Source organism: Monodelphis domestica, chromosome 1 (genome assembly GCF_027887165.1).
Source record: "Monodelphis domestica isolate mMonDom1 chromosome 1, mMonDom1.pri, whole genome shotgun sequence".
NCBI lineage: Eukaryota > Metazoa > Chordata > Mammalia > Didelphimorphia > Didelphidae > Monodelphis > Monodelphis domestica.
Window position 1 is genome coordinate 279,966,020 of NC_077227.1, and position 14,485 is coordinate 279,980,504.

The 14,485-nt window shown below is 40.7% G+C and overlaps 1 protein-coding gene across 4 annotated transcripts in view; it reads right to left on the minus strand.

Annotated features, from left to right (window-relative positions):
- Positions 1 to 14,485, minus strand: part of ZFYVE26 (zinc finger FYVE-type containing 26) — a 102,771-nt gene that overhangs the window by 31,091 nt on the left and 57,195 nt on the right. For all 4 annotated transcript variants that reach the window (XM_007473086.3, XM_007473085.3, XM_001378401.5 and 1 more), the window contains exons 23-26: positions 13,851 to 13,955; positions 11,626 to 11,748; positions 10,942 to 11,118; positions 211 to 457 (exon numbers count right to left, since the gene is read on the minus strand). In XM_007473086.3, coding sequence (XP_007473148.3) covers positions 211 to 457; positions 10,942 to 11,118; positions 11,626 to 11,748; positions 13,851 to 13,955 — 652 coding nt within the window. The remainder of the gene's footprint in view (positions 1 to 210; positions 458 to 10,941; positions 11,119 to 11,625; positions 11,749 to 13,850; positions 13,956 to 14,485) is intronic.

A 14,485-nucleotide genomic window follows, 5' to 3' on the forward strand; every position in this document is an offset into this window, starting at 1 on the left:
GACATGTTATTTCAGATAATTGCTACCCTGGCATCCCTGCTCTTTTAACCAGAGGCTCCCAAATCCAGGGTTTTTACTGCATAGTAGTTACCTTCCCATGACTGTCAGAAATTCAGGGAAACAAAGGAGATGGGAATTAAAAGTGCCGCACAGACTTATCAGTACTCCATCATCCCCACAGCAGAGAATGCTTTGTTGGTAGCCACTTACCTGATCGCTTTTCTTTCAATGAATATGGAAAGTCAAGTGCTTTCCCTGCATATTTGGAAAGCAGTGAGTCAATATCCTCCAAGGTGAAGCCAATTTCTTGCCCAGCCAAAAGGTGGTGTAGGGTTTGCACAGCCAGGGTGGCCCAGTCCACTTTCATGTTCATCAGCAGCTGCTCCAGCATGAGTAAGGGACTAGAAGATAAGTGGGTGTAGCTGGCCCGGTGTGGCTCAGGCAAAGTCAGCAGAACCTGTGTGGAAGTTTGAATATGGGAAGGTAGGTTCTACGTGCACTTTAGGGAGACACTGGAGGCCCATGGAGTCAACCAAAAGAACAACCAAATGGTTTCATCTGGGAGAAGAGAACCCAGATTCTGATCTAGACTCAGAGGCTCTCTAATCTTGCAGCAGAGTTTCTCCAGGCCTAGGAGGGAAGAATTCTGCTGAACTGGTTACCCAACCCCCTGTCTTGGCCATTCTCTTGATTGGAAGAGTTCAATCACATAAGACTATACATACTGCTTAGCTAGGGTTCTTGGAACTTTTAAAAAATCAAACCTAACCTTCTGTCTTGGAATTGACATATCAATTCCAAGACAGAAGAGTAGTAATTGGGGTTAAGTGACTTGCCTAGAATCATACAGAGAGGAAGTATCTCAGGCCAAATTTTGAACCCAAGTCCTCCCAATTCCAGACTTGGCGTTCTTTCCACTGTGCTGTCTAGCTGTACCTCTTGGAACTTTTACCCAATGGTCAACATAAACTTCCTATTGAGGTCATAAAGGAAGCCTTCAAAAAAATTATGCAGAAAAACTTTTTAGTACTACTGAAAGGCGAGTGATTATTGTACCTAAAGCTACAGAGACACACTGTGGAATAAAGGAGAGTCAGTCTTGGACTCAGGAAGACCTGGGTTCAAATCTTATATCTTGACACATACAGAGTGTTTGACTGTGAAAGTTATTTAATCATTAGTGTTCCAGGCAAATATCTTAAGAGTCCATTTTGCAAAGCAGGTGCCCATCTACATGAATATGAGTTTGCTCAACAAACTTTCTTCTACCAATGAAATCACAAATCTAGGCCAAAATATTATAGCTGAATCATATATTAATGGCATGGCCTAAAGCAGGGGTCCCAAAACTTTTTACACAGGGGGTCAATTCACTGTCCCTCAGACTGTTGGAGGGCCGGACTATAAAAAAACTATGAACAAATCTGTATTCCACTGTCTGGGATAGCCGAGGCTGCAGCGCTGACTGTGATGGGCCTCTCACATCTTGCACAGGCCCATCACCGCCACCACTATACTGGGCAGCAATATACACAGCGTGGAATCCCCTCCCCCAGATCACCGCTCACCATGCTGACATCTTCCATTGTGCAGCCACATAATACTTTGTGCAGCGCCTCGTCTTCGTTCAGTTACTCTCAGAACAAGGCGCCACACAAAGGATTATGTCACCGGAAGTAGTACTGTATGTGAGCAACGCCACTCTTTGTGGTGCGATCACAAATATGCTCCTCTCACTGACCACCAATGAAAGAGGTGTTCTTTCCAGAAGTGCAGTAGGGGTCATATAAATGGCCTCAGGGGGCCACATGTGGCCCATGGGCCTGGTCTAAAGGAATTCTCAAGATTTTTCTCAAAGGGCTCAAAATATGGTCTGTTTGAAAATTGTTCAATCTTTATATTATTCTAGTGATATATGGAATAGGCATTGGCATCATTTTAGCCATGGAAAAACCAAGGCATATGGAAGGTCATACAGAAAATAGTGGCTTCTCAGGATGGAAACAAAACAGTCTTTTAAGGCCTCTTCCTAAGGGGACATTAATCTGATGTGTAATACTCTAAGGTGTATTTTTGTTTGAGCCATCATATATTTCATAATTACAGCTTTTAGTATTCAGGGAAAACTGTTATACATATAAAATGTTATTTGTTGGGTTTTAGTGCATTGTGATATCTTCGTTTGCATCACAGAAACTACCTGCCAAAGTCTCAAACACCTTCACAATTAGATGCGACTCATTCAATCTCCCCAACATAAATTAAAAAAAAATCAAATAAATATTTTCATAATGTTAGGGCTCAAAATATTTGCACTGGCTCCACCCATGTGATCAACATCAATAATTCCTACTCCTAGGTATTACTTCTTCACATTACTAGGCTGAGAAAATAAATACTAATATATTTGCTATTTTCCCATATAGAGTATCATTAAGGCCAAAGGGTTAAAAAGAGGGGGGAGGAGTCAAGATGGTGGCCTAGAAGCAGTAGAAGTTCAGACCTCTGAACGCCCTTCCTTACTGATCACAAACTGAATGCTCCTAGGGGACTGAAAATCAAACCTAACAACAAGACAGAGCCAAGGAACCCTCCTGCTAGACTCAATTCAAAAGGTACCCCCCAACTCCCCAAGCTGGAATCCAAGAACACTCAGGTTTAAGGGGAAGGCAGAAGGAAGATTCCATGACCCCTCCCTCCCCACCTAGAGCACTAAGCCTCCAACCACAGCGGGAACCTCTGGGCGGGCAAAGGCGCTGGTATGGAGGGGGTACCTTGCGGGCAGGGCTGTGCAAGGCTCAGAGAGTCAAACACAGGTGGCGGGGAAGGAGCTGGAGAGGTAGCATAGAGCAGGCAGCCTGGTCAGAGCTGCTGAGACCCTCCATATTGCTCCAGCCTTCCAGGAGGTTTTGGCCTCAGAGCATACCCAGCCCAACCCAGCTGAACTTAATCCCATCAAAAGTCTTCAGAGGTCAGGGAAGCCCAAGCTCCAACACCTCTCCCCACATACTGCTAGACTTTAATCCAATCAAAAGCCTCCAGAGGACAGGGAAGCTCAAACTCCAACACCCATTCCCCACAGACTGCATGAAGAAATCTCCTGACAAAGCTCCAAGAGGGGAGACTGACAGAAAGCCCCAACACCAAAAAAAGGAGAGGAGGAAGAGCACAGACAAATACGGGGAGCAAAGAAGGTGTAAATATGAGCAAACAACAGAAAAACAAGAAATTACAATCGACAGCTTCTGTACAGGAAACAATCCAAGAGCAAACGGAACAGAGGAGGAGGCAAGCAATAAAATAGAAATCACAGCAAATTGGATATAGGCTTTGAAAGAACTCAAAATGCAATTCAAAACACAATTAAGAGAGGCTGAAGACAATTGGGAAAAGAATTTAAAAACTAAGATGTCATCTAGAAACAGAAAATAGTGTCTTGAAAGCCAAATTTAACCAGCTTGAAAATGAGGTAAAGGAGATGAAAGATGAGTCAAAGGAGATGAGAGATGAGGTAAAGAGAATGAAAGATGACCTCCAAAGAAAATCAGACCAGAAGGAGAAGGATGACCAAAAAGCCAGGGATGAAATCCAGTCTTTAAGACTTTCTTCTTCTTTTTTTTTTAGAAGAACCAGAATACAACAACTAAAATTAAGTGACCTCACAAGGCAGCAGGACACTATAAAACAAAACCAAAAGAATGAAAAAATTGAGGAAAATATGAAGCATCTCATTCACAAAACAGAAAATTTAGAAAATCGTTAGAGGAGAGACAATTTAAGAATCATTGGTCTACCAGAAGACCATGACAAAAGAAAAAGCCTGGACATAATACTACAGGAAATTATTCAAGAAAACTGCCCCAATATTTTAGAACAAGAGGGGAAAGTGGAGATTGAAAGAATCCATAGATCACCTTCTGTACTTAATCTCCAACTGACAACACCCAGGAATGTTATAGCCAAATTTAAGAACTATCAGACCAAAGAAAAGGTATTTCAAGGTGCCAAGAGGAAGTCATTCTGATACCATGGAACCACAGTGAGGATAACACAGGATCTGGCTGCATCCATACTGAAGGACCAAAAGGCATGGAATATGATATTCTGGAAAGCAAGGGAACTAGGTCTACAACCAAGAATCAACTACCCAGAAAAACTGACTATATTCTTATAGAGGTAAATATGGTCATTCAACAAAATAGAAGATTTCCAAGAATTTGTAAAGAAAAGACCAGATCTGGACAGAAAATTTGATGTCCAAGTACAGAACTCAAGAGAATGATCAAAAGGTAATTTAAAAAAGAGGGGGAAAAGAAAAACAAAACAAAAAAACCTACCTCTCCCCCTTTTTTAAAGAGACTCAATAAGTTAAAATGTTATGTATCCCTATAAGAAAAGAGGTCATTGGTAACTCTTAAAAACTGTTGTTATCATCTGGGCAGCTAGAAGAATTACACTTAGAGGGAATAGTGACAAACTGTATAGGATGAAATGATAAGACATAAATAGGTATATGTATGCATAAATGCATATAAATGTGTATATATATATACATATATATACATACATCTATATACAACTAGAGCTAAAAAAAGAGGTTAATACTAAAAGAAATGGGAAAAGAAACAAATGGGGGTAAATTTATATGTCACAAAGAAGCTCATGGTGGGAGGGGGTGAGAACATCAATACACTGGAAGGGTAAAGAGGTTGGAGATAGGAAATACTCAACTCTTATGTGCATTGAAATTGACCCAAAGAGGGAAGAATGATCCAATCCATTGGGGCAGAGAATAGATTTGTGCCTTATAGGGGAGTAGAAGGGTAACAAATGGACTGGTGGGGAGGGAAGCAGTACAAGGGAGGAAGAAGGTGGGGGGGTAGTTTTAGAAAGACTGCAGGGAAAATAAGGGGGGGAATAAGGAAGGGGGTTTAGAAAGGGAAGTAAAATAAGGGTTGGAACTAGGGGGACTGATTAAAAACAAACATTGGTGTAAAACGAAATAGTGAAAGAAGAAAAGGCAGGACCAGGAGTAGAAATCAAAATGCTAGGTAATACACAGCTAGTAATCATAACTCTGAATATGAATAGAATGAACTCACCCATAAAATGCAAGCGAATAGCAGAGTGGATTAGAATCCAAAACCCTACCATATGCTGTCTACAAGAAATACACATGAGGAAGGTAGATACACATAGGATGAAAGTAAGAGGATGAAGCCAAATTTATTGGGCATCAACTGATAAAAAGAAGGCTGGAGTCGCAATCATGATATCTGACAAAGCCAAAGTAAAAATAAATCTAGTTAAAAGAGATAGGGAAGGTAATTACATCCTGAAAAAAAGGCAGTATAGACAATGAGGAAATATCAGTACTCACCATGTATGCACCAAATGGCATAGCATCCAGATTTCTAAAGGAGAAAGTAGTGGAGCTCAAGGATGAAATAGATAGAAAAACTATACTATTGGGAGACCTTAACCCTTCCTCTCTCATAACTAGACAAATCAAACCAAAAAATAAATAAGAAAGAGGTAAGAGAAGTGAATGAAATCTTAGAAAAATTAGTTAGTAGGTATGTGGAGAAAAATAAATAGGGACAAAAAGGAATATACACCTTCTTTTCAGCAGCACATGGTACATTCACAAAGATTGACTATGTACTAGGGCATAAAAACATTGCAAACAAGTGCAAAAGAGCAGAAATAATAAACGCAACCTTCTCAGATCTACAAGAAAAACCACTATCCACATTCAGAGGAAACACTGTGGGAGTAGAAACACTGAAGAAAAACAACTGCTTGAATACATGGATCGAAGAGATATGGTTGATGATGTAAATTCTAAATGAATATTCTAGTGCAAACATCAACAACATGTAAATAAGTTCTGATTAAGGACACAAGTAATACCCAATGAAATTGCGCTTTGGCTGAGGGAAGAGTGGGCAGAGGGGAGGGAGGGAAATAATGTAATTATTGTAACCAAGGAATAATGTTCTAAATTGACTAAACTAATTCAAATGGGAAAAAAACAAAAACAAACAAACAAACAAAAAACAAAGGTTAAAAAGAAAGATAGGAAAAGAAGATTGATTATGTTAAATATCAGCCACACTCCTCCTGACTGAATGAATTTAGTGCTGACCAACAGGTCCAGCACAAAACAAATGTAGGTAACTGCCTACTCAGTAGAAGCTGAGAACCCAACTGACTTAAAATTAACCCCTCCCTATATTACCTCTTATCTGGCCTGAAATTCCTTTTCTATCATTTCTCTAAGCAAACACACAAAGATGGGTACAAAGCCTCCAGAAGACTACTCTTTAATTTGCATATACTGCCTAGGTCAGTGATGGCAAACCTTTGAGAGACCATGTGCTATGCCCTGCTCCTCCAACAAGTGCTAGGTGTACCCTGCACTCCACATAGGTGAGGGAGGAAGCACTGCCATTTGGGCGGCTGGGTGGAGGGGTGGGTGAAGTGAGGAATGTCTTCAGTTAGTATAGAGGAGGAAGGGAGTGGCCTGAGCACTCGGATCTGTAAAAAATAGACACAAATCCAGGACTTCGATCCCCAGAATGCCCTGTAATCTCACTGAATTCTCACATGGGCTGAGATCGAGAAGGTATTTAAACCTGGTTGTGAATAGGCTCGCACTCTTTTTGGACTTCTGTTTTGGAGCAGACATGGCTCTTTTCATAATGTAGGTGAGGTCTTGTCTAGGCTTCTCTGGCCTAGGCACATGTTTCTTATTCTGTATTTTCTTTAATCCTTAACCTTTAATCTCTAAAATATAATACTCCTTGCAGAGAGAAAGTAATTTCTACCTGCCTCAGTCTCCCCTAAATTTTAATCTTTACAGTTGGCGACCTAATGGGAGAAAAAACTCAATCTTCTGATTCTTTTCTGATCTTAAGTTCAGCTTTTAATAGCTAGTGCCTAGAAATATTTTTGATCCACGTTTCTCTGGCTGAGGTTTTTTTTACCCTTGTAAAGCTGCTGCTCGTTCCAGACATTAGATAGCTCACAGGCTTGCTCCGGACCTGTTGAGTTTGCCGCCCACCTGGTTCCTGGCGCTTCTCCCTGCTTTCGTGCGTTCCTGCCTGTAGCCCCAATCCAGACCTGTTGCGTTTGCCACCTATCTGGCCCCTGGCTGCTAAGTTCTGCCTGCCTGTTTCTCCTGCTGCTGCTCCTGATCTCTCTCTCACTCACTGGGTCCCTGTTTAACCCAGATCTCGACCACCTGGTGACCTTCCTGCCCAACAAACCCAGATCCTTGGAGCAGATCGCTCAGGACTTATTTCTACCAGCTAGTAACAAAATGGGGGTATTGGCTCCACATGGGCGGCCTGGGCTCCACAACTGGAGCAGGAGGAGGTATCAGAAGAGGGGAGAGAGAAAAAAAAAAGGGGAGAGAAGACTTTTTCAAGCAGGAACTTAAAAACATGGCTATTTTACAAGGATATCTTTTAATTGCATTGATCCTTTCATTGACTTCACCTGCGTGCCAGAAGAAAGATTCAGCCCAAAGATTCAACTTTGAAGGGGTACATGGGTGGCCCAGCGAACTGAGAGCCAGGCCTAAAGACATGCAGTCCTGGGTTAAAATCTGGCCTCAGATACTCCCCAGCTCCCCAGGCCCTGGACGGGTCCCTTAATCCCCATTGCCTAGCCCTTACTACTCTGCCTTTGGACAATAGACATTTAAATGGATAACTAATTAAAAAAAAACACACCTAAGGAACTTTAAAGACTAGAGGCTATATTCTAAGGCATTTCAAACTTCAATGGTTTATACAAATCTCTGTATTGCATTTTCCCAATTGTTTTGCTAAGATATCACTTTGTGATTTTAAATTCATATATTACTGCATTTAATATTATTCTGTTACACTGTTCATTTAATGTACTGAGTTTTAACTACTGTTAAATTCTGTTGTTTTCCCCCTATAACTGTGCTGAACAAATATTATTGTAATTAAGCCCATATTAAAAAAAAATAGCCTTTCTATTTTGACTTTGTAAATTGTCACATAGAGGATAGATGGACTTCAGGACTGGTTATAATTGGAATTTGGAATATAATTTGGAAATTTAATGTGCTAAATATCTCAAATGATTTTAAGGGTTTTTAAAATATGATTTTGGGATTTTTTTTTAATAATCTCTGGTTATTTTTGCCTGCCCCTACTATGAGGTAAGGCCCAGTAGCTGAAGTGAAATACATTTTATAACCCCCAACCTTCCCACATTTCTAAATATGTGAATGGAAGTTGGGGAAGTTAATCTCAGGGCATTTGTACTCCTAAAAAGCCTCCAAAAAAGGAGTATCCCTTTATTTATACTCTTCAGTTCACTATTTTACTTCCACCAGAATGATATATAGATTTCTTGATTATGTTCTAAACCCAAGATGAGTTTTACTTTGTTTAAAAATATGTTTATTACCAAGGTTGAAAGATTGCTATGTTTGTAAAAAAAATTGTGACAAATATCCATCAACTCATAGGCTTTTAAAAATGCCCTACAGCAACTTATGTGAAATGTGAAAGTGTGTTTGTTTGCTATTGTAATTAATTGGGCTATTGAGAATTTTGGGGATTTTGATAACTACATATTTGTACTACTGTATTTTTAAAATTACCTTGTTCAATTCATTTGCCTTCTACTCACAGTGATCATGGCCAGATATTAAGAGGAAATGGATCTCATTTTTGGTGAGAAAGCCCTGTATTCTATATTTTCTTTTGCTGACACAGAGTGTCAATGATTATAAGCTATATTTTTGAATTTTTAAAGCTCTTTTATTATACTTTTCTTGCATGTGCTTTTTCAGATTTTTTTATTTTTTCTCTCCTTTTTATATTTGAAGCATATGTCACCAACATTAAGGTTTTGACTTTTCAGTACTATAAGATTAAGATACATTTGCTAATGCATGCCCCAAAAGCTTGTGACTATAAAAAATGATGCCACTAATTATTTAAAAATTATGGGACTTTGCTTAATGATGCTGTCTGACTCCAGGACAAGATATACACACAAGAGCCATTTCAGAGCCAAAGAAAAGCCAATCCAGGATGGATTGATGCACTTCTAGGCCAATACAAAGGTTTTGAACCTAGTGTGAGACTTGGGGTTGCGACACTTGACTTATGTTAAGATGTAGGCCTTCCTTGTGTCCACACTCACTCTGAAAATATTCACAAATGAGTATCCCCAAAACCTTGGCTCCTATAATCTGGTCCCCTTTTCTGCCTCTCATAGTGTGGTACATTTCTGTAGTCCTGGCTACTGACTGGGTAAATGCATCATTGCTTAGATTATTTTGATTGGGCCCTGATTCAAGGACCTGTTATAGATTTATTTTTCTTTTACTTAGAATTTTTTCACATAAGACTTTGATAGTCTATATTTTCATCCAGGGTTTTTTCTTTTTTTCTTTGGATTTTTCTGATATCTTTTTAATATCACTTACCAATTGGTTCATATACATCATACCTCAGCCATGCATCCCTAAGTGATCCTGTATTTTTCAATCACCCACAACATGGGGAAATGTAAAAAATATTATTATTTTAAATTGCTAAGTTTAAATTCCTTTTGAGAAGAATTTTAGGTAAAGAAGATGCTACCTCTCTGAATCCAGAAACTGAACTGTTGGAGAAGCTACCATGAAGAAGCCTCCAGACCACAAGCTGCACAAGATCAAAATGAACTTGGGGTGTGGTTGATTGAACATTTATTTGTATGTATACTTTCATGCCAAAGGGGACTGCCCCCTAACTGGCTTTTTGTCAATGCGTTTAGCAATTATTGGTTTTATTCTTTTTTTTCTTTTTTCTCATCCTCAAATTATTGTAATCTTTAAATTGATTGTTTTCATGATCCTTTGGAAAAAAAATTATTTTTTTTTCAAATGATCACATGCTGAAATGTAAAAAATAGGCATGAATCCAGGACTTCAATCCCCAGAATGCCCTGTAATCTCACTGAATTCTCACGTGGGCCGAGATCGAGAAGGTATTTAAACCTGGTTGTGAATAGGCTCGCACTCTTTTTGGACTTCATTTTGGAGCAGACATGGCTCTTTTCATAATGTAGGTGAGGTCTTGTCTAGGCCTCTCTGGCCTAGGCACATGTTTCTTATTCTGTATTTTCTTTAATCCTTAACCATTAATAAACCTCTAAAATATAATACTCCTTGCAGAGAGAAACTAATTTCTACCTGCCTCAGTCTCCTCTAAATTTTAATCTTTACAGATCCCCGACAGCTCTACCGCCTGTGAGCTGCCCACCCTACCTCCTGTGAGCTCCCATTGGACTGCTGGGCAGAGGGGCAGGGGATGTGAAAAAATGTCACCAGGCATCGTGAAGAGGGGGAAGGGAGCAGCTCTGCCCAAGTCCCTCTTTCTTTCTAGTAAGGAATTCTGGTGAGGGGGGGGAGAAGAGTGGCTGCCATCTTTGGCACCCTTGTCATAGGTTCACCATCACAGACTGAAGTGAACCCCATATTTCTCAGTGGTAAAATTAGTTGTGACTAATTAGTGGTGACTAATTAGTTGAGGCTCTGGTAATCATAGCAATCTTGATTCCAAGGGAATTAAGTAGTTTTTTACTGAAGATGGTGAGGAAGTGGGACACTGGGAAGACCTAATGGCATAGTGAGGTCTCATCTAGGGAAGATAGGTCTAGATGGAGTGGCCCAGTAAGGACCACAAGTAGTAAAGGGAAGGTTTACAAAGAACATGCGTGTGTCAGGCCAGAGAGGACAAGCCCAGGGTAGGTATCTGGAAGGAGAGGGCATAATGCCTTAAATGACAGGATATCACAAAGATGATTTCTGAATTCTGGATAGGACTGGCCCTGCTGGGATCTATTTCCTTCACAGGGCTGTGGTTTTTCTTATATACATGAACAATACAATATTCTTCTTACCTTGGACCCCATGTATAAAGCCTGGATTTCAAAGTGTCGAGCAGCTGTCAGTTCCCTGTAGAAGTGAGTGGTGAGGTAGTTGGCTAAGAAGTGAGAGGTGGCCAGACTGGGATGCTGGTCAAGGGAATGCTCTGTGACATCAAGACGCATAGAGGGGTCAGAGATTCTTTGAAGCAGCTATAAGGAAGATGGATAAAAGAGGAAGATGAACCCTGGGGCCAAACACAACTATCTAGGTTAAATCTGCCGACAGGCCTTATATTTAGTAGAAACTTGAATCTAGTTGGCCAACTGTACCTTACACAGAAGGTTAGGTTGGGTAGTATCCTTTCAATATGTCTATGTGGCATGCTCTTTAATTATTACATGGAGATCTGGGATTGCTGATGCACTACTCTATTTCCACCCCCTTTTTTGGTCTGGACTTATGACCCACCCCTTCTTATCAATGGGGATATGGGGGAATTAGGGACTCCCAGGGTATAAATTCCTTTACTGAAGCAGATCAACAGCTTTTCTATAACTTATGATCATCTGGGAGTTGCTGGGGGCACTAAGAGGGAACTGATTTGTCGATGCTTTTTCAGCCAATACGTGTCAGAGGAAACACTTGATCCTGGGTCTCTTTAATGTGAAACCAGATCTGGCTCTCTCTCTTTTCCAACCAAATGGAAATGGATTTACCTGGAGGGCTTTTTCATGATCCCCGCTCTCTAGAAGGAAGAGAAGATGTTTTTGGTTCAAGCTGATTAAGTGTTCTCTTGGAATAGGATAGAGGCAGCCCCATTCTTCACATAGCTCATATTCCTAGTGGAGAAAGAGGAAATAAAACACATGCTTTTAATCCAATAAATCCTTATCACTAATCTAATTCCTGCCTGGTTTCCCCAGCACACATTTGGCTTGGTTCTGGGGCAAGACTTGGTGGATGACATTGAGACTGTTACTATAAGAATAAAGCTGCAGAAATCAGGACTGGACATGGATGAGCCCAGGATAGTGGCACTTGTCTATTGTACCAGGAGCTGGTGGATTGCTGGAGCTCAGGAGTTTAGAACTGCAGTTAGGATAAAGGTAGTTGGGTATCTGCATTAATTCTGGTACCAATATGATGAGGAGGAAGGGAACATCAGGCTGCTTAAGAAGGGGCAATCCAGCTTAGATTGGGGGGAAGGCGAAGAGCAGATTAAAGTTTCTATACCAAACAACATTAGAATCAGGCTCATGAGTGGCCACTGCACTTCCGGTCTGAGTAAGACAGGGAGACAGAGAATAAAAAAAAAAGAAAAAACCCTAAAGGAATGAAAAAATTATTAAAAAGAAAAATATCATAAGGAATTGGATGAGTATCACTGAAATACTATCCCATTCTTTTCAAATCTCACTTAATCCTCACATCTCTTGTAGTACAGAAGTGCTATCTCACAGAAGCAGAACCAGTGGCCACAAAGGCTGAGCCTTGGTCCCAGCCATATTGCCATATTGCCAAGACCAGAATGCATACTTCCTGATGCTTTCCCCAATAATCTCTCTAATCACAATAACAGGAGCACTCAGTGCAGTGTCATCAGCTAGTCCGATGATCCCCCCCACTCCCCCCCTCCCAGGATCCCAAAGATGAGAGCAAAGAGAGAGTTCTTTATTTGTTTTATTTATTCACCTAAGGAGCTATTCAGCTAAGGAGCACAGTAGATAAAAGTGCAGGGCCTGGAGTCAGAAAGACTTATATTCTTGAATTCAAATCCCTCAGATACTTACTGGCTGTGTGACCCTGGGAAAGTCACTTAACCCAATAGGGCCTCAGTTTTCTCATCTATAAAATTAACTGAAGAAGAAAATGGCAAACTACTCCAGTATCTTTGCCCAGAAAACCCCAAATGGTGTGACCAAGTTGGATGTAAATGGAAGGATTGAACAAAAAAGAACTCCTAGTGCAACCAGAGAATAGCCTCTGACTATTGCCTGCCTGGAAAAGAAGTCACTTGGCTATAGGCCATCATTTTTGAGGAAGGGTGGAATGGGAGAAAAATGCTAGATTAGGGTCTAAATACACCTCTAATACTAGTGTTAGCAAACCTTTTAGAACCTTTAGGAAACCACATGCCATGCCCCCTCAGACTCTGTGCAGTGCCCTGCCCACCCCAAGATGGCATGCCATGCCCTATTCCTACCACTTTACCACAGAAAGGGGAGGGAGAATGGGAGGTGAATGGCCTGAACACTCCTCTCATGGGAGGGAGTAAGCACAGAGGGGCAGGGAAATGTGGTGGAGAGGGGGAAGGGAACAGCTCCGTTGGAGTCCTCTGCCTTTCTAGTAACTAACTCTGCCAGGGTTGGCATATGTGCCCACAGAGAGGTCTCTGTGTGCCATCTTTGATATATGTGCCATAGGTTCACCATCACAGTCCCATACCCACTGTGTGAGCTCAGGAAAGCCATTTAGGGTCTATGTCTATTTCTTCATGGGCAAAATAATGATCACAGAACCTCTCCACAAGGCTGCTATGAGGACTAAATGAGATCATGCATTTTGTGACCTCTAAAATTCACAGGCTAGTGATTCTTATTGGCATCATGTTCTTATCAACAATCTTATTGTTGATAAATCTCCCTTGATTTACTATCCCAGAACTTCTCTGGTTCTTATCTCACCTCTCTTCCAATGACAAAATGACAAAAGGTCAAATAAGGGAGTGAAATGAATAGGTTAGTGGGTCCTGGGTTCTAAGTATTGCTTTTTTTTTTTTAAGTTGATTAATGGGTTCAGGCAAATGATCTGGGGAGTCTTTGCATTCATGCAAGAGTCTCCCAGTCTAAGGAAGCTGGAGACTGATATCACCTGAACATATTGAAGAGGGAAAGCTTTCTGAGGTGGGGATGAGGGAGGGGACAGTTTGGGAAAACTACACCTTTGCTTCCAGAATCAGGTCCATGACTACTGATGGATTCTCAGTACAACACTTCTTCAGTGTCTGCCAGCCAGACCACATTGGAGTGGGCTGCAAATCCAGAATCTAAGGGAAGAAAAGAAAACAAACACATCACTAATCCACATGGCAGGTTTCTGTTTCATAAGTAAGTCCCTTGACTTTTCTAGAAATGAGATATTTATAGATCCAGAAATACACTGTCTAATAAAAAGGAGGATTCAGACAGCAAAGAGGTTAAAAAGCTAAAAGATTTGAGAAGGCAAAGAGTACAGGCTTCTAGCATCTCAGGCTCCCTATTCTGGAAAAGGAAAAAGAAGGTATAAGCTTGAGCATAAAGAGAAGGGAAGAGAAAAAAGAGGGTGCTATTTAGTGGTTTTTAGAACTCCTAGAGGCCATGGTTCCATCTGAGATTATTAACTTTTTACAAGCCCCTTCATTTCAGAGTTGAATTTAAGGCTTTGCTGGAAAGAAGCTGGGGAGGAGGGAGAAAAGCCTTTGTGAGCTGACATCCTGAGTTTTCCAGGAAGAATTCTGGACTCTATTTTCATTGCAACCAAAGATTTTCCCAAAGAGCTCAGGAATTCCATGGATGGGATAAAATGCTATACTAAACA